The sequence below is a fragment of the Mauremys mutica genome, chromosome 20 (assembly GCF_020497125.1).
Source record: "Mauremys mutica isolate MM-2020 ecotype Southern chromosome 20, ASM2049712v1, whole genome shotgun sequence".
NCBI classification, from domain to species: domain Eukaryota; kingdom Metazoa; phylum Chordata; order Testudines; family Geoemydidae; genus Mauremys; species Mauremys mutica.
This window is the reverse complement of record NC_059091.1, coordinates 23,431,445-23,452,194: the sequence shown is the minus strand read 5'-3', so window position 1 is coordinate 23,452,194 and position 20,750 is coordinate 23,431,445. Positions and strand designations below refer to the sequence as shown.

At 49.5% G+C, this 20,750-nt stretch overlaps 1 protein-coding gene across 1 annotated transcript in view; it reads left to right on the top strand.

The window, feature by feature from the left end:
* The window catches only part of CACNA1A (calcium voltage-gated channel subunit alpha1 A), a 248,225-nt gene that overhangs the window by 2,729 nt on the left and 224,746 nt on the right, over window positions 1-20,750 (top strand). Inside the window, 2 exon segments of the mRNA XM_044994574.1 lie at window positions 4,912-5,064; window positions 10,896-11,028. Of these exon segments, the coding sequence (XP_044850509.1) occupies window positions 10,997-11,028 (32 nt within the window). The 5' untranslated portion in view covers window positions 4,912-5,064; window positions 10,896-10,996.

The following is a 20,750-nucleotide window of genomic DNA, read 5'->3' as shown; positions in this document are numbered from 1 at the left end:
AAAATGATTAAGGGTATGGAACAGCTTTCATCTGATGATCGATTAAAAAGATTGGGACGGTTCATCTTAGAAAAGAGATGACTAAAGGGGGATATGATAGAGGTCTATAAAATCATGACTGGTGTGAAGAAAGTGAATAAGGAAGTGTTATTTACCCCTTCACCTAACACAACAACCAGAGGTCACTCAATGAAATTAAGTCATCAGGTTTAAGACAAACATACAGAAGTACTTCTTCACATAAAGCACAATCAACCTGTGGAACTCATTGCCAGGGGATGTTGTGAAGGCCAAAAGTATAACTGGGTTCAGAAAAGAATTAGATAAGTTCATGGAGGATAGAGCTAACAATGGCTATTCGTGAAGGTGGTCAGGAATGCAATCCCATGCTCTGGCTGTCCCTAAAACTCTGACTGCTAGAAGCAGGGATTGGACAGGGACTAGATCACTTGATAAATGGCCCTGTTCTGTTCATTCCCTCTGAAGCATCTGGCTCTGGCCACTGTTGGAAAACAGGATACTGGGCTAGATGGGCCATTGGTCTCACCCACTGTGGCCATTCTTATGTTCTTATGAATGACGGCATCTGCTATACCAGGGGTAGGCAACCTATGGCATGTGTGCCAAAGGTGGCATGCGAGCTGATTTTCAGTGGCACTCACACTGCCCAGGTCCTGGCCACCGGTCCAGGGGGCTCTGCGTTTTAATTTAATTTTAAATGCAGTGTCTTAATTTAAAAAACCTTTACTTTACATACAACAATACTTTAGTTGTATATTATATTCTTATAGAAAGAGACCTTGTAAAAATGTTAAAATGTATTACTGGCACACGGAATCTTGAATTAGAGTGAATCAATGAAGACTCAGCACACCACTTCTGAAAGGTTGCCGACCCCTGTGCTATACAATACATTTGGTGTTGGCGTGGTAAGAGTCCCATCAAAACCTGGAAATAATAGGTCTGCCTCTAACAGTGATGGCGGGGTGCCATACCGGAACAGGACATGAACACGGTTTCCTGCCTCAAATAGCAATGGCGTTGTCTCAAACACACTGTAAGCAATGATATCGCCTCAATGGAGCCAGATCCATGGTCTGCATTTGGCCCATACAATAAAATTGCACTCCTTTGCCTCTCCTTCCAGTCGCAGTCTCATTGCTGGCCGCATGGTGGTGCCACAGGCCACAGAACCCAAGGGGCATCAAATGCAGAGGACCGTTCCATTGGCTGTTCTCCCAGCTCCTTTGCATTTACATTTAGTTCTAAGTTAATTCTGACGCTCTGGGTGTTTGATTTTTGTAGGGTTTGATCAGAAAGATTGTAGCTCAGCAGTGCCTGATGATGGAGGTCCTGTCTCACCAAAGGAGGCAGAGCATAGGGAAGCTTCCTGCACACCCAAACACCCTGCCCCAGACCACTTCATCTTAGGTGCCGACACTCCGTCTAAGGGGGAGGAGGAGTTCAGGTCTCCATGGCCCTTGGTCCATCTGCTGAGGCTGCCTACAAGGGGAGACTATGGGGACAACCAGGCTTTGCCCCTCTTATAACCAGATGTGACTCCAGGAGCTCCCTGGCACTGGCAGGGCAGATGTCAGGAGCTGCTGAAACACACTTTGCCTTGTGCCAGGCTTCCTACTCAGAGGTGACCTGGGGCAGCGGGTCCAGCCTGAGAATGTTTGGAACCCCAAAGGAGACTGTAGTACAGCCTATGGGCCAACCTCAGCGATCCCTCTGAGGTCAGGCAGGTCAACCCTGTGGGGTTGAGGACCACAGTATCCCCCTATGGGCAAAGTTTGAAGCTGGATGTTCTCACTAAACGGGCTGCAACCCAGGAACAGCGCCGCTCACACCACAACAAACCATTCCAGCCCTCCATCAGAATTGGTCTCCCTCCAAGGTGCCCCAGATGTATTCCTGTCTTCCTCCCCCACCTGAGTCCTTAATCTTCTTCCCCAGGAAGGCAGCCCACCTTAGCAGGAGACCATTGGTCAGCAATCAGCTTTTTCTTGCATCATCGCCTGTTGTGGTACCTCTGTCCCATCCAAAAACCTGCTGACTATGGGACCTGATTCCAAGCATCATGTCTTAATCACCCCATGCATAGAGCATAGCAATCCAACAGGGGTCAACAACCCAATTTTTCAGTTACCAGCCTGCACAGGCCCCCTCTGTGGGAGGTCAGGGTTCACAGTGGCCTCCTTTATAGCAGAGGATTTTCCCCCAAAAGAACAAAATCTTAAGGATTTGGCTGTCCAGGGAAGTTGCCCGTAGAAGCTTGCCCTGTCCCCGTCTTTTTCAGCTGCAGCCATGAGATCTTGGAGGGCCTTGTCCTGAGCTGCCACACCCCCAGGTTCTCGCTGCAACAGTTCTGCCTTCAACAAGACACTGGTAATGTCCTTTGAGAAGCAAGAAGCCAACGGCCTTGGGTCTCTGACAGCAGAGTTGACACGTAGCGATCACCAAGAGGGGAAATGTGAGAAGTCGCTGTCTTGTGAGAGGCAAGATGAGCCCACAGCCTTGAGTTCCCTCAGTGCCAGCTCTACTGCTGGGAAGGGCTGTGTAACACCTGACGGAGAGTGTTTCCTTTATGCTTAGCCAGCCCAAGAGGATCCCATGCATTTAGCAAAAATCCCCAAACTCTTAAATGCCAGCTGGCCTGTCAGCTCTTCTTTCCACCAGCAGATCAGAGGCTTGGAGAAACAGATACACTGGAGACCAGTATCCTTCAACCAAAGTTTCTGCACACTTCTCTGTAGCACCTCCTGCCAGGACAGTCTGGGACTGGGGCAGCTGGGAGTCTGCCCCCTGCACTCAATGCACATGCCCCACAGCACCTTCTGCTGGGACAGTCGGACTGAAGTAGCTGGAAGCTCCTGTCACATCCACAGCCTGTGCTTATGTACCATTTTCCACAGCTCTTTCTGCTATGAGGCACTGGAACTGGGTATCCTGGAGCTCCTGCCCTAAATTCCCTATCCATCCCCATCTAACGGTGCCCAGAAACCTCCCCTGCTCCCCGCTACAGCACCTCCAAGTGATTAGCCGGTGCCAGCCCTGAGAATTAGCTAGATTCCTAAGGGTTAAATACACATGCAGACTTTGTGCCGCTCCAAATCCTGAGCTAGCCCCAGGTGGTATTCTGAATGGGGTGCAAAGGGTGACTCCCAGGGGTGTCGAGAATGCTAGCTGGAGCTGCTCCAGTTATCACTACTCTGTGTTATCCAACAGAGGAGGAGAGAAACCCAGTGTGAACCCAGCAGAGCGCTCACATGCAGGCTGTCTCACCTCCTTGCACACACATACACGCCCCCCCCACTGTCAGAGACACAACCACTCACTCTCATGTGTGTGCACACGCACACACACACGCTTTCTCATCCCCCCCTTACACTAACAGCACAGGCAGGTGGCATAGCCCAGTGGTTAGGGCACTCGCCTGGGACATGGGAGAACTGATTCCCTGTGACATTAGACAAGTCAGAGTCTCTCTGTCCCCCTTTGTGCCCCATCAGAACAGTAGGGATAATCGTATGGCTCTGCCACAGGGGTGGGCATGAGGATGAATGCATTAAAGATTCTGAGGGCCTCAGATACTACAGCAACGGGGGTGAGATAAAGATCATTGCACACAAACAGCTGCCACAGCTATGCACCGAAATTAGCCCTTCTTATGTGCACTTGCAGACTATGCACTGTCACATCACACACCTGTTGCACGAAGCACACACACTTACTTTGTCTGATGCCCTCATGATTACCATCGTGTGCACACGCAGACATGCTGCAGGCACAGCATCTCACACATGCATTCAGAAACTGCCTCTCTCAGACGCAGACATCCCCTCTCTTTTATTCTCATCCCAGAGGGCTTCTTTTCCACGTGTCGTTCTGTTTTCCTCAACACTCCCACGCTGTCCTTGTGTGAACCGACAATTAGAGGAAATGGCTGTGCCGCACACACACACACACACACACACACACACAGCTCCGTCATCCTGTGGGGTGGAGGTGTTACACACTAGAGTGGAGGAGAATGGGGCTGGGAATTGCCAGAGAATCCCCCTTAAAGCTGGGACTCCTCCTCCTTAGTAACACACTGCACCCCAAAGCCAGAGAAGTCCCGGCCTCTGCATGAACATCTTGGTTGAGTGGGGCCTCAGCACTAGCCATCACTGCTGCTCTCTTTTGGGCAGTGTGTGTGTGGGGGTGTCTTTCCTGCAGCTGCACTCAGAGCCAAAAGCCTCTACCCAGTGAGAAATGGACTGCAGAAATCCAGGAAACCAGGAAAATCTGAGGGGTTTCCTACCTCTGTGGCCCCCGTCTCCTGCTTTACTTGCCCATATACCTGCCACTCATTCTGACTCTTCCCTCACTGCCACTTTCTCTGATTCCTCCCTGGCTTCATTTGCTTTCACATCGTCTGATCCCTCTCTTACTCATTTCCTCCCTCTGATTCCCCCTCATTACCTACTATCCCCTAGGGTCTGGCCAGCCTCACTTGTTCCCTCCCCCCTTTATCACCCCCCCCTTGATTCCCTGCTTATGTCTGAAGCCATCCACAGCCTTTAGTTATCCTCTGCCTCCCTTTGCATCACTCCCTACTAGTGCATTTCTTCTCTCTCCCATTACCCTAGGAAGCTCTGTTAATAGTAACATGACAAGCCTCAATTCCTTTGGCTAGGACTGGAGATTTTGCTGGGCTTGGCAAGACCCTGCCCCTGGCAGTTTGGCTCTCAAGGATCCCCAAGAAACTGCACTGAATTTTCACAGCTCAGCTGCACTCATTTAGCTCGGAGGAAATTCACTGTCAGAGAAAGATGCAAAGCCCCAGTTTGGCTGTTTTCTTTGCTCAGATAAACTCCCAAATAAATCATAAAAATTTCTTCTCTTTTATTTTTGAAACCTTAGAATATTTGCCAAACCCAGACTGGAGTGGAAGGAAGCAGGGACCAGAGAGGCAGATAGTAGGACCTGCAACTGCCAGCCCGAGGCAAGGAAAACAGGAGGCACCTGTTCTCTTTTGGCGATCTTAGAATGGGAAGATCAGGTCAGTCAAACCAGGTAGGTGCAAAAGGAGAAAACACAGGACTCTTGGGTGCTATTCTCAGCCCTGCCACTAACTTGCTTTGTGACTTTGGGCAAGTCACTTCCTGTCTCTCTGCCTTAATTAACGTATCTGTAAAGTGGGGCTAGGGAAACCGTTTGTGATATTTAATGGCTTGCCCCTGTTGCGTTTTGAGATCACTGAACGCAAGGAGCTACAGACACACTCATAGACTTTAAGGCCAGAAGGCACCATCATGATCATCTAGTCCGACCTGCACATCCCAGGCCACAGAACGTCGCCCACCCACTCCTGCGGTAGACCCATAACCTCTGGTTGTTACTGAAGTCCTCAAATCTTGATTTTAAAAAACTTCACGTTACAGAGAATCCACCATTCACTCTAGTTCAAACCAGCAGGTGACCCATGCATCATGCTGCAGAGGAAGACAAACTGCCCCCCTCCCCGGGTCTCTGCTTAGTCTCGATTGGAACATTTAGAGTTGAATGCAGGCATCTTTGACCCCAGCTCTCTGCTGACTACTAGACAACACTCCCTCCCAGAGCTGCAAAGCAAACTGAGGAGTCCTGACTACCCAGCTCACTGCTCTAAACCTTAGACCTCTGTGATGCTTGTGTATGTCCCTTCCTCTGCTGAGGCTTGCTGTGTGGAAAGCACAGTGACCTCTGAGCACTCACCCTGTAGAAAAGAAGAAATGACATGGCAGTGGAACAGAAGAGGGAAGAAAACAACATATGTCCTAGAAAGTCAGGGACCATACACAAGGTCATGGTGCCCAAATAGAGACCCCATCAGAAGCAAGGCCAGCTGCTATGCAAATAAGACCACACCTTCTATTCAAATGAGACCACACTTTTAAAAGGGACACAGTTATTTAGAAAAAAAAATTACACCTTTTTTAACTCAAATGTTCAACTTATTTTACTCCCAGCAGCTGAGATTGAAAAGTTCTTTCACTTTCAACAATCTTGTCCTTTTCACTGCTGATGCTGTTTGTTTCACTCAGCTTGTGGGAGAGGTAAGTTCAGCCTTGGTCGACTGCGTGTGAACTTGAGCCATAATGGAAAGTTCCACGCTATGCAGCGCGTGGACTCAGGCCAAAGAGACCACTACCTCACACTGCCTGGGATTCAATCCATCGCTGGAGGGTGATAAACTAGGAGCGAATGAAAGCCAGAGAGGGATTTATATGTCTCCCTTTACTCCAGCCATTCTACCCCTGATGGAGCCTTGAGCACACGTCTCCTTTCTCTCCTGCCTCCCTCCTCATTACAGCAATAGCCGCAGGGGGAAAGTTTGTCTTACATCTTCAGCCTATGTTCCTTCCCCTCAGGAAATCAAGTTAAGCTGCAGTGTCTCAGCAGTTGGCACTCAGTTAATTAGAGACGGTGGACTGCGATCCCTGCAAGCACCTGGCCAGCCAGCCTTCCCATTCAATGTAGGACTGCTGTGCCCACTTCAAGTGAACCAGCACCACTCCCCCGGGAGAGTAGTTCTCAGCTCCTCTTGTCTCTGCTGTGGGGGGGCAGTGGGTATCAGTAATATATGACATAAGGAGCCTTTGGAAAGCAAAGCTGTGAAGCTGACATGTCTTGAAAAGAGGGTGGTGGGGAGGCTTGAGGAGTCAGGATCCACATGGCAGCAGCTGGGGAAGGACAGCAATGGGTATTTGATTACAGCCCTCAAGGTGAAAGGAGAATCTCTGTGAGCACTATAGGGCTTGTGACACACAGCTAAGCAGTTCTGATTCCACCCAACAGGCAGCAATGCCACTTCCATACACAGCAGCCAGAATCCAGGGTTTCAGCTCCCAGGAGCAAGGCAGACTTTTCACATCTTCTCCTGCCTTCCTAGGCTCTAGGTTCAGGGTGTTACTCCAGCAGATCCTCTCCATTAGACCCTTTTGGCTACTTTAGTGCTGCATCCGGAACTCTAATTTAGCCACATCCGAAGTGACTAGGGAAAGGAGAGAGTCACTGCTTCAGAAGGAGCCAGGCTTTGTGGGGACCAAGCTGGGGAGGGAAAATCACTGGGTGGTCAGGGAAATTGTCCCTTAGGCTCATTGAGTAAGGAGGAGCAGTGACACTTACAGTGCAGAAAAAGGAGACAAAGCCCCAACTCCTTTAAGGGCTCTGAATTAGAGCCACCACTGAGCATCGGGCTCCTGCTTTTTTCTGGGAAAAGGCTGGAAACTGAATCAATGTGGCAGAAACACGTGAAGAAGATATTTAAGTCCCATTCATAACCTACGCTGGCACTATGCTGAGGCAGTGATTCATTACTGACTCAGAGCCCCTCTGCAGAATCACCAGCACCACTCCTGTAGCAATCCCCCTCCCTCCCCTCATCCTAGTAACCTGCAGGGCCACTGGGCTCAGCACTGACTGAGACAGAGAGAAAGGAGAGTCTCACCTGGGTGCCCTCCACTCTTCAGATCTGGATGTGTTTTGACAGCGACATGACAGATCAGCCACTTGCCAAGGAGAGGGAGAACAGTGTAAACAGTGCAGTGTGTTGGAAACCATGGCACGCCAAGACCTGGGATGTGTGAGCAGATTGGAAGTTTTCAGAAGGAGCCTCTGGGAAGGCAAGTCACCAGCAGAGACGATAAATGGTTTTGCTAGTAAATAAGGCGGCTGCTAAACGATTAAATGGGAGATGCCTTTAGGATCTTCCAGTCCCACTCCCCCTTCACCTTCTCTCCCTGCCTCTCCCCAACCTTCTCCTCAGATCACGCACTGCTTCTGCTTGCAGGTTAAAATGCTGGAGAATGACTCGTTTTCCACAGGTTCCCCCAGTTCTCACCTCACCGGAGATGGGGGCTAAAGAGTATTGTGAGTGTTGCCATGATGGCCAGAGAGAGGTTAATTAATCCCTTCCCTGCATAGAAGGTCAGAAGTGTGGGAACATCATTCCTGCACATTCTCGCCCCACTACCTTCCTGCACAAGAGCTGGGTGTTGCTGTTATTATTTTGCAGATGGGGACACGGAAGCACGGACAGGCAGTGAGACAGGTCCCACAACAAGGTGGTAGTAGATCTGGGAATCAAATCCAGGAGCCCCAATTCCTAGTCCTGTGCTTTAGCATAATCTCCTCAGATTATGGCAGCAATAAGATACATAAACAGGGGTGAAAGGTGTGGTTTGAGCACAGGATTGGAAACCAGGAACTGAGTCCAGTTTAAACAATAACTCTGTGGCCTTACATACGTCTCTTCCTCTTTCTGTGCCTCAGTTTCTCTAAGTGACCTACTTGCTAAGAACTGATTAGTTAGTTAATACAACACGTTGAAAATGAACAGCTCTGTGTAATGCTAAGTAGTGGTCTGATTGTCAGTAGTGAGGAATGTGAGCTGTGGCTCACAATATCAGTTTCCCCTAATAAGCGACAACAAGGGAAGCTATTACGCCATGAGTGTGTAAACAGGGGGTTCAGAGGCCACAGTGCAGACACTCAGCTCCCTCACATCATGCCACCACCACCACTTAAAATCCATGTGGATCAAAATGAAGCTGAATCACCCCAGAGCTGGCGTTTTCCAGACATCAGATTTACCATCCAGCAGGGCAGGGAGGCAGCCTTCCCGCCCACATGTTCTGTTTTCAGGTACGCTGCTGAAGGGCTGGCGCTGCCTACGCAATCCATTTACCACACAGTTCCTTCTGCGCAGCCCTGTTCTGTATTCCAGTCAGAGCCTCCTGTTCCAGGAACCTGTAGGAAGCAGCAAGCGTGGAACGTTATGGGATTGTTTTGGGTTAGATTTCTTTCTCGGGCTCAGAAGTAACCAGGCCCTGCGCAGGTTGTGGCTATGGTGTTATTATTATTTATTGTATTATGGTCGTGCGTAGGAAGCCCAGTCATGAATAAGCTCCTCATTGTGCTGGGTGCAGTACGTTATTTATTAGGTGAATTGCGGTAGCAATACAGGGACCAGGACTCCAGTGTGTTAGGTGTTGCACAAACACAGAACGAAAAGACGGACCTTGCCCCAAGGAATTCAAAGCAGTGACGTACCTGGTCTCTTCAGTTCACCCATGTTGTAGGGAGAGCCTTGCAGCTCACCACTGATGCCTGCTGTGGATGTTACATTTTGGCCAATGGGTCTCATCAGATTTTGCAAGATAAGAAAGGTCAATCTTGGTCATTACCTGGATGAGAGACCTTTATGGAACACTTGGTCCTGAGGGAATTATTGTTAGTGACTCACTGTGGGAGATGGGACTTCCTCTGAGTCTGTACTTACCCCAGTGCACTAATAGGGGCCACTGTGCTGCAGGGAGCGGTGTGGGAGAATCTCCCCCTCCTAGTCAGCTCCGAATTCAGTGCCAGAGTGGTGCTGGAGGTGCTGTCTTTTAGATGAGACACAAAATAGAAGCTCTGATCTCTTATGGCTGTTAAAGACCCCCTGGCACTTTTTGAGTGTCAAAAAAAATATCAACCCACACTCCTAATTCTATGAGATAAGGTCCACTAAAGCACTGAATTTCCTGCCTGTAGGTGAGGCTGCAGTTCTGATAGATGCATTGGGCCTGATTTTCAGATGCGTTGAGCATCCACAACTCCCACTGATTTCAACCTGCAGCTGCATGTTCCAGCACCTCTGAAAATCAGGCCTGTTGTCACTGCGGTCCTAGCAGGTGGGGCTGAGATTCCCTCAAAATCCTGCAATCTTAAATGGTTTCCTTCCTTGAACAGGATTTAGCAAGGGAAATGTATGGGACAGAACATGGAGGACATGCAAAGAGCAGCCCAAGATAGATAGAGGATGGTGGAGCCTTGTTCGTGTCCTAAGCAATATCTGGCGGGCTGGGAAAAATTCAGACATGATTCTGAAACTTCCCAGCTGCAGTGAGGATTTGGAGGGGGCAGAATATTTTTGCCAAAGCAGGAATTTGGCCAAGACCCAGAATCTTAGTGGACTGGTGCTGGGAGGAATAATCTGAGAGCTTGAGTGACTGGGACCTTGTTTTCTACATCTCATCATCCCCTAGTGCTGCGGGATCAGTGTTGATTCAGAAAAACAAGTGTCCCCCACTGAATCACTAACACTACTTTCTGCTGCACAGCACCACTCTAGAGCACTGTGGTTTACACTGGTCAGGGACACTTCTCATTACAGCTGGGCTTTTCTGGGCGGTCTCCCTACAGAACTGCCCTGACCCTGCTTAGCTTAGGACTGCGACTAAACACACAGCTTGAGGAAGAACTGCTCTATGCCCTTGCTACAGAACCCATTTCTAGCACCTGTGAAACTGCTCATTGAAGAGGAAACTGACAAGCCACTGTCACTTCCTTGTCATTAAAATCCCTGGGATTGTTTACCCAGCCCTTGGCCTTCTCCCTACTGGCAGGCAGTTCCTTTTGTTACAGGGCTGGAATATGAATCCATGGCACACCTGGCCAAAGTGACATCCCTGAACCTGTTTAATTACCTGATCACAATAGACACTTGGCTGTTAGTTGCCGAGAGACGGTGAAGATGACACAAGTTTCATGAGATGGCGTTGTTGGAGCACAGCTTTGAGTGTATGCAGGTGGATAGCCAGCTCTCCTCGCTATGTGCATCTGCCTGGTAACTCCTACCATGGGGAATGCCCATTCATGATTTCCCTGAGCCTGTACCAGGTAAACTGTGCTTGTTAGCAAAGTCTGAGCTTGTATCAACTGGGGCTGCTTGGTTCAGTAACACTCAGGCGAGCGGCATTCACTGCTACAGGGTTGTGTTGGATGAGAAGGAGGGCTCCCTCTGTCTAAGATCCAGGGGCAGCTGGCTCCATCAGGGAGAGATTACCCTGCAAAACTCACAGGGCCTTGTTTTATGATAGGCACGCACCTGGAAATTGGCTTGTTGCTCCCCGACTCGCTCCATACAGGTTGCTGAGGAGTTGTTGGATGGAGGAGACCAGCTGGCACAGCTGAGAGGATCATGCCTCTCCTCAAGGAGGCGCTGCCGACTGGGTGAGTCTCTTTCCTTGTACAATATCTTCCTAGATCTGTAGAGTATGTCTCAATTGCCTCTGTAACTAGGGTGACCAGATGTCCCAATTTTATAGGGACAGTCCCAATTTTTGGGTCTTTTTCTTATATAGGCTCCTATTACCCCCCACCCCCATCCCGATTTTTCACATTTACTGTCTGGTCACCCTATCTGTAATGCCCCCAAATCCCAGGATCCCCCCTACATCCAGAGAGGAGCTGTGTGAGCAGCAGCCCACACGCTGTGTATGTTCCCCCTCCTTGGGGGTTCCTGTCCCATGGAGCAATAATGCACAAGCGTGTTAGTCACAGTGCAGGCGACTCCAGTCCAGTGCTCCCAAGGTGGGAATCTCTGCAGTGTCCGTAGGCGCTGTCTTTCTAATGCGACTACCACAATAAGGAACAAGCACAAAGCCACGTTCTCCCTCTCTCTGCAGTGGCAGCACCTTGGGGAGAAGGAGGACCAGTGTCTGCCCTATTTGGAATCAGATACATGAAGAGCTTAACCTACTGCTGTTCTCTATAAATACACCACGGGGGGGAGGAACACACCAGGGACAGAGAAGAGCTATTGAAGCTAAAGAACAATGTTGTCAAAAGAACAAATTAGGTTAAACTAGTCATGAATAGGTATAGCCTGGAAATTAGAAGGTGGTTTCTAAGCATCAGAGGATGTTCTGGAACAGCTTCCCAGTCGGACCAAATAACCTAACTAGTGTGATGATGGAGCCTGATAAGTTTCTGAATGGGATGATATGGCAGGGTGGCCTGAGAAAGGAGGGGACTGGATCTGGTGACCCAGAAATCCCTTCAGTCCTATGTTCCTGAATGGCTCTCAATGGCACTTCTGTGAGTCAATGTCTCCTACCTATGTTCTGATCTTACCAGTCTCCACTGTTTCTTTCCATTGCCCTTCTCACTCGGAGCTCGGGCTTCCAGGTTCTAGTCCTGGCTCCAGGAGGGAAATGTTGCCTAGTGGTGAGAACTGGGTGTCAGGGCTCCTAGGTTCTATTCCTGTCTCTGGGAGGGAATGTTGCCTAATGGTTAGAACAGAGAACTGGGAGTCAGGACTCCTGGTGTCTATTCCTGGCTCTGCCAGTGGCATGCTGTGTGACATTAGTCAAGGCTCTTCCCGTCTGGGTGCTTGTTTTCCCCATCTGTAAAACAGAGATACTATATTATCTATCTCATAGAGGAACTGAAGCTTAATTAATGAGGGTTGGTAGGCTCTGAGGATGCAGGTAAAACACATCAAGATCCTCTGCATGGCCTTATAATTGCATGGTGCAGTTGCCACTGCTCTCGTTCACTGGGGGTAGTTGACCCTCCTCAAGACGCTCCCAAGGGGGAGATATTTATAAGCCATATGTCTGCCTTGCCACCCACCCACCCTCTGCGATCCTTCCGTATCCAACACTGCGACAGTTCCTGGGAACACTCTGTGGCTGAAAAAACATGCCACCCATCTGCCTTAGAAGACAGATGCTGGTGTGTGTGTGTTCTCCTTGCAGTCTGTCTCTGGGGTATTTATTACTCTTAATGTGTTATAAAGTCAATAGATCTGGGAGACCTGCTTGTATATCATGCATGAGACAAACAGATCTCCTGGGGGGCGTAGGTGTCTCTCTCTTTAACTCTCCTCTGTCCCTATGTCCAAGAGCCATGCAAGAAAAGGAGAACAATACAAAATTTTAACCATATTCCTTTTGGTTTGATTTCCCCTTTAGAGAAAGTGGCTCAATTTTTAATTTTAATCTCAAATCCAGAATGCATGGTGACAAAACAGTGGCACTCCACAGTTGTCACTCACTCACAGCACAGCTGTTCACAGCAACGGCAGCAATAGAACTCAGATACTCCTGCTGCAAAAAGCACAGACTATGTCACTTGAGCTAAGCAGGAATCTCTGTTAGTAATATAGGGCTTATGACATATGGTGAAGCAGTTCTGATTCCATCCAGGGGAAGGCACCACACATGGATCAGTTCAAACTAGCATTGCCCTATGTGCATGTGTGTGTACACGCTGCCCAACTCAATTCATCCCAGCATTGCACACAACTGGCCAATTAATTTCAGCATTGCTGTCCTTCTCCATGACAGTCCCACGTTAGCGTGGGATTTACCAAAGCACATTTGTGAATCAGGAGCACAAGTCCCATTGACTTTTGATAGGATTCGCTTAGGTGCTTTTGAAAACTCTGTCTTATATGCTCTACCAGATACTAAACAACCTGCCAGCCCAAACTCATGCTGGAGTAACCAGATCAGGGAGTGCACCTCTTGCAGGCATTTAGAAATGGATCAGTTCACCCATTCATTCCCCCAACAGGAAACATATTTGGTGTTTCTCAGTCCAGTTCCTAGAGGGACCATTGCAATAGTCACTGATTGCCCTGTCTTGCTGCGAGTCATGGTGAAGAGGTCAAGAATGTTGCAGCCTGAGGACTGAACTCCACCTCCCTTGAGCACAGAACTAAGGGTAGGTCTACACTGCAGACACTGTGCCAGGCCAGCAGAGCTCCATTGTACGGATAGAATATCAGGGTTGGAAGGGACCTCAGGAGGTCACCTAGTCCAACCTGCTGCTCAAAGCAGGACCAATCCCCAGACAGGTGGGTTGTTGTTTTTTTTTTGTTTTTTTTTTAAACTCAGTTCCCTAAGTGGCCCCTTCAAGGATTGAGCCCACAACCATGGGTTTAAGCAGGTAAATGCTCAAACCATTGAGCTATCCCATCCCTCCCAAACAAAGGGCTTGTCGAGAGGCAATGCTGCAGTGCTTCAGTGAAGACACTACCGATGCTGACGGGCAGGCTTCTCCCATCGGCGTAGGTACTCACCTCCCTGAGAGGCAGTTAGCTAGGTTGATGGGAGAATTCTTCCATTGATCGAGTGCAGTCTACATGGGGTGGTTTAACTGCATTGCTTAGGGATGTGGATTTTTCACACCCCTGCGCAACATAGTTGTACTGACCTAATTTCCTAGTTTAGATCAGGCCAAAGTTAACTACCTCCATTGACATAGCTGCGTCTAAGCTGGGGGGTTTGTTTGCACAGCTATGTTGGTCAGGGGTGCGAAAAATCACACCCCTGATCAATGTGCCTCTGCTGATAGGGCCTCATCTACACGTAAAATTTAGATCAACCTAGGTGTCTCGCCCAGAGTGTGAAAAATTCACCCCCTGAGCGATGTAACTGAGCCATCCCCGATGTCGATATGAGTCGGTCAAAGGAATTCTTCCGGCAATCTAGCTACTGCCTCTCGGAGAGGTGGATGAACTACGGAGATGGAAAAAACTCTTCCGTCACTGTAGGAAGCGTCTACACTATGACACTTCAGCACAGTAGCTCTGCCATGCTAGCACCTGTAGTGTAGACACAGGCTTGAGCTTCAGCTAAAATGTAGGTTGACCTAGCTGCATCCTCCAGTGGTGTGAAAAATTGACACCCCTGCAAGACATAGTAAAGCCAACCGAAGCCCTGTACAAACACTGCGAGGTCAACAGAAAAATTTGGAGTTAGCTGCCACTTCTTGAGGATGTTGATTTACGACAGTGATGGAAAAACCCCTTCCATGCTAGAGCAAATGTCCAAACAACAGTTCTATAGCGGCGTACCTGGAGCGGCATACCTGGAGTACTTGACCTAAGTATCAGTGATGATGGGAAGCTAGCCCTGCATTGGCTCATGCTGCACCTGTAATCAGGACTTGTTATCCAGTGATTCTCATGCCAATTCGCTGCAGGTTTAAAAAGTGGATCAATTTAACCCTCCAGGCTACCAGAGTGTGAACTGAATGTCTGTCCCACTAAGCTGTTCGGCTCAGACTTTGGGAGCCCACCCAAAGTCCTTGGACAGAAGGGCAAATGGAATGAACGGTGAGGCACAAAACTCGGAGGAGGTGGGGGTGAGGGATGGAAAACAGAAGGAGAAGGCCGGGTGCATGCTAGGGCTCCACTTGCTGTTTCTGCTGGTGCTTGTGCTGCGTGAAGAAGATAGTGGGGGAGTGCAGCCTTCAAAGCGCTCTTGGATGCCGGGTGCTAAAAGCAGAGGTCTCCTGAGACAAGGCTTTGAAATAAAACGGAAGAAAGGAGAGAGTGAATCACAGCAAGCGGGAGACAGAAAACAAAATTAAAGGGACAAACGCTTCAGTAAGATGCCTTCCACCAGCTAGCGGAGCATGCTGCTCTTTTCTTTAGTGCGGGTTCCAGGTGCTGGATATAGACAGCTGGAGCATGTATCCCACAGCAGGTCTCACCCGGGCAGGGCAAGCCTCCAGACAATCCAAAATGCATCCATGCTGTCTGTCCATCACCTTGCCAAAGTGCCTGTGACCAGTCCTGGAGGGACCCCTTTCTAGCCAGCCTCAACCAATCCACCTCCCCATTCCTGGGCTGGATGCAAGAAACGTGTTGACTGGACCTTGTGAGGGCCCCTCCCAGACCATTCTGTGCTCTTCAGGGAACACAGCCAGCCAGAGACATGCCCAGGGCTGGAGGAGGCCAATGAGGAGGCCGTTAGTGGCAGCTGTGTGGAGTGGCCCCGTTTTGACTCCTGAAGGCGATCAGGTTCCAGTACCCACCCCATGCTGTCTTGGCCCCACTAGTGGATAACAGCCTGTGATTTGGGTACTACCATCACTGCCTCCCACCTCTCAGGTGGTTGCTAATCCCGGAGAAATCATGCAGCACCTCAAATGTTCACTCTGTGGCCAGGAGTCCTGAGCTGACTGTCAGCTGTATCAGCTCCGCATCAGGTAATCCCCTCTCTAATCCTTTTTCCACCAGTGGCTGCAGTTCTGCCTTAGAGCAGAGGCACTGTCCATCCTCCCAGAAATTCTCCCACATCACTCACAGCCTTCTGCCTCATAAATATCACAAATGAAATCCTCTGGAGGTAATAACACCCCTCTCTGGAAGCTCCTGTCCAAGGATTGCTAAGCACTTTACATATATGACTGTGCTGTTCATACATCCACAAAAGGCAGCCATAGAATTCCAGTCCAGGCATCTTTTATTGTAGATTAAGGAAAATGGTAAAACAACGGAACCGAAATAAAGTCTCTATGAGGGAGAGAGTCCAGTGTGTGGGTCTCCTCTCCGGAGCATCCTCTGTCAGCTCCCCCTCACAACATGGCAGAAACTTTAAGGTGTAGCACGTATAAACATAAGTCACATAGCTACAATCACAGGGAAATGTATGGATGGGAAAGTCTTCTAACTCTTTCTGGCGTAATCATTGGCTCCTGACTTATGCAGCCAGAACTTTTGTTCCACTCGGTTATTTCGGGAGCTGAGACAGTTCCCAGTCCAGGCCTTTGTGGGGTTACAGATTGGAGGAGATGCATGAGCAGAAAGTGCCACAGCTATTCATAAAGAAACAGGCAGAGCAGAACAGGCAATGGAGACCTGTAGCAGGGTGGACCCTGCTCCGGGGTTTTAAGGGGTTAAAAGTGGCCTGACAGAGCTGGGCTGATTGGGAAAGTGGCTGCAGCTGGAGGCCACGCCCCAAACTGAAGCCCTGGGGCTTATAAGAAGCAGGGAAGCCAGAGCCCAGACAGTCTCTCTCTCTGCCTTCAGAGAGGGATGGGCCTGGCTGCTTAGGGCTTGAGGCTAGATACCTGAGTGAAGCAGGGCTGGGGGACAGGCTGAGGAGCTAGGGAAGCTCCAGCCTGGAAAGCCCCAGGCTGCGGCCTAGCAAAGGGCCAAAGGTACTGGGAGTTGCAGAGGGACAACCCAGGAGTAGGTAAAGCAGCAGGTCCAAACCCCTATTGCCTGTGATGAGTGGGCCGATGCTGCAGTCTGCCCCAGGGTGTGGGGCTAGACCATGACTGTCAGTGGCCACTACTGAGGCAAAGTGGGGATAGTAGGGTGGGGGTTCCCCTGGGAGGGGGAGACCCAATTATAGAAAGGGGCACTGGGTTCAGGGAGGGACATGGGGGCCTGCGAATAGGGGGATCACCAGCCTGCCGAGGGCGCTCCAGGGCTGGACTGAGGGAAATTCCAAGTGGAACCAGCAGGAGGCGCGGCAGGGGTGAGTCGGCCCGTTTACAAGACCCCATCAAAGTGCAACCGTGTTGGAGTCACTGGAAGGAGTTGTCACTTCCCTTCCCCGAGCTGGTTTTGAGGTGGAAATTGCCAGTTCCCTTGCTCAGTTTTGACCCAGCCAGTACAAAAATGAGTTTAAATAACTTGGCTGAATCCTCAGCAGTACCATTCATTGTCTGGTGGAGTTTTCCTTCCTAACTTGCTTATCAGTCTCTGCTGAGAGCATGGTTAACTTCCTGGTATAAGTGATGAGCAGACAGGTATGAAACTCAGTAATCTGAATCCTTCAGGGCCATGTGTAAACAGACCCCAAACTCAAAGCAATTGAATCAAATCCACAGTTTTGGCCTTCACAGAGGAGCTGTGAGAAAATGCAAGTTTTGAATGTGATACACTGAGATCAGCTTGAAACTAGACTCCGGAGTGGAATAGGGCAGGATTGAGGGGTGGAGCTGTCTGAATGCGAAGCCCGTGGCTGGCATAGCAAGGGGCTGTGGATGAGGAATGGGAGAGGCATCAGCTGAGCTCTGCGAGTGAGGAGCCCAGTGCTGGAATGACAGAGGGAAGGAGCTGGTGGAGGCCAGGAGATGGGATTGCTGCAGCGTGTGAGAGCAGGGCTAGCTGTAGTTGCTTTTGAGGTGCAGAGCCCTAGGACTGGAAGTTGCTCTGGGTGCTGATGAATGGGATGGAGGTGCCTTGGCTGAGCAGCGCAGGAAAGCTCACACAGTGCCTGCCGCTGCACCAAGAGGTCTAGACAGAGCTATGGCAGGAGACACGGGCCCCTGACTGGGAGCATGCTTTAACTCTGCCTTTATGGTTCATGTAGATGCAGTTGGACCAAAGCCACCAGCACAGGGAGCTCCTCCTCCTTATCTTTCAGCGTAACTTTGTTTAGGGGATGCTCACTGGGTGATTTAATTAAAGTAATTAATTATTTTCTAGTCTGTTTAATTTTCTCCCTTTATTAGTCTCAGACATGTCACATTCAGGATGCAGAGTGTAAGCAGCTGTGACTCTGGCATGCTGGGAACATTGAGAAATCCAGCTCACCCAGAGCTGGGCATGTTATCAGCCCTGCTGTGAGGGCTTTGCACCCTGTGGGTCCTCTCAAGCTAAGCCGGGCCGGTACTTGGGTGGTGAAATCTCTAAGCAAGCCCAGGCACGCTGCTGGAAGTAGTGACTCAGCGGGAGGTTACCCAACTCCTAGCTAGTGCACTAACCTCTGTGCCATCCATTCCTTCCTCTTCTTATCCTATACAATCGGATGGAGCATGGGCAAGTGGTTTGTGCAGGGACAGAAAGTTAGGTTCTGTGGGACAGAATGAGGTCCACTGGCCACAGCAGAGTATTGGGGGTCAGGACTCCTGGGTTCCAATACAGGCTCTTCACCAATTCATTCTTTGGCCCAGGGTAAATCATGTCCCCGCTGTGTGCCTCAGTTTCCCAATCTGTAAAATGGAGATAATGGTTCTGACCCACCTCCCAGGGGACTTGTGATACATAACTAATGTCTGTAAAGTGCTTTGAACTCCTTGGATGGAAGGCTCTGGGTAATTATTATTCATGTCTCATGTGGCAAGGAGCTAGGCCTGCTCCAGAAGGCAACCTCTAGAAACTGGCTGGTTTGGGGCACCACAGCAGCGGCTCACTGCCTCCCCATCCCCTCCACAGTGCTGAGGCACCACCGTGCTCCCTGCCCCATTGACACAGCGCCTGATAGGGGCCTATTGGCCAGCACTGACAAAAGGGCAACAGGTCGGTTGTGATTAATTCCCTGGTTTTGTGCAGCTCCTTCTCTGCCCAATGAACTCCCTGATACTTACGGGGAGTGGAGGGAAGAGTCACAGCAGAGATGGGAGCAAAGGAAAGCCCGAAATTCAATCAGCCCCAGACAGCTGACGGGGAGGGAGGCAGGCCTCAAGATCCAATTCTAAGCTTTCCCTCTGCAGCTGCTATCACAGGTATATCCCCACTCCCCAGGCCTAAACACCCACTGAATGCTGAGGAGCTTTGTATCCTGTTTGTGAGGTTCACACCCCTAGTGTGCAAACTCTTGCACAATCCTGGGTCAATTTATGGTGGTTTCAGCAGAGTTTTGGGGTTCAGTTGAACTAGAAGTGAATCCTCTCCTCTTGGTTCTTACACCACGTTATCCAGCAACTGCCAGTTCCCCACCCTTATCCTGAAGCTGCCACCTTCATCCTAGCTGTAGCTGTGCAGTCAGTGTTCCCGAAAGTCTCCATCTCAGGCATATCCATCAGCCCCAGTGCATCTTCCTGGCCCAGGCTACACGGGAGCAGCCAGTTTGTTTTCTTCAGACCTCAACAATGTTAAATAGATCTGCTCCTTCCCAGGCTAACCATATTGACTAAAGAACTCCCCTAAACTAATCTGAGCTATGATACATGCAGGTGCTGGCATTCCTGCTCTGGCTGGCTAGCTCCACTAGCTGACTGACTAGTGACAAGCCTGACACATCCCAACCCTAACATTTAATTTACCTTTTTTTTTTTAGTGCAGTTATCAGTTTATTTGCAGACAGATTCTGGTCATTCCAGAGGCACTTTGTACCTTACCGCTCACTCTTGTTATTTGTAGAACACTGGGATTTGAACCCAGGATCGCCACCACTTGAGTAACTCCATTCAGTGATAGCAGTACTAGATTGTTCGTGTCTAGGTGGAGCAGCCGTTAGAGGGGGACACAGCATGTGTACAGATGTAACAGGCTGGCTTTTTTACACTGCTTGTGTATAGATCACTTTTTGTGTAAGATGTGGATCCAGCCCCATCTCCCCTCCTTTTCTCTAGCCCTCTCCAGCCCCTCTTCTATCCCCCTAGATTTCCTATCCACCCTTCTCCCGGTGCTCTTCCTGCCTGCTTTTATCCAGTATGAATCACCAGGGGTGAGAATAATAAGTCATTCAGAGATGCAGTTAACCTTCCCATTCTATGAATGAGTGGAAGTGACTCAAAGAGCATCACCACAATGCATCTAAAGTCTGACTAAGTACTTAGCTATCGTTCATCACTGTGCTGTCCAGGCACTTTACCGACACTCATGAGTTTATCCTTGCAACAACCCAGTGAGGTAGGGAAGTATTACCCCTATTTTACTGATGGGGAAACTGAAACACAGAAATTAAGGCCCAGCTCCTCAGAGGTATTTAGGTTCCTAACTTCCATTGAAATCAGTGGAAATTAGGATCCTAAATTTCTTTGAGGATCTGGTCCTAAGTGATTTGCCGAAGATCACACATGGCTAGGAATTGAATCCTGATCTCCTGAGGCCCACTCCAGAGCCTTTCCCACATGATCATTCCCCTGTATTTATGATTTGACTGGAGAATGGACTCCTAGAGTAAACATCCGGGTTATACTTTATTGGATCAAAAAAACCCCAAAACAACCTACATTAAAAGCCAACTCAAAAGCTAGTAAATGCCAGAATTAAAGGTGGTTGTTCATGATCATGTAAAGACTATCATAATGCACATGCACAAGGGGTCTCATTGGGTTTCTGACCTGTCCACCCAGCCCAGGAAGGACTAACACCAGGCCCAAAGTCTTTTCAAGTCCTTTCAGGGCAGAGTTTGTTCTTCAAACACAATAAAGAAGTTCAGCATAAATTCCACCTGGCCTTTCCCAGCCCTGACCCC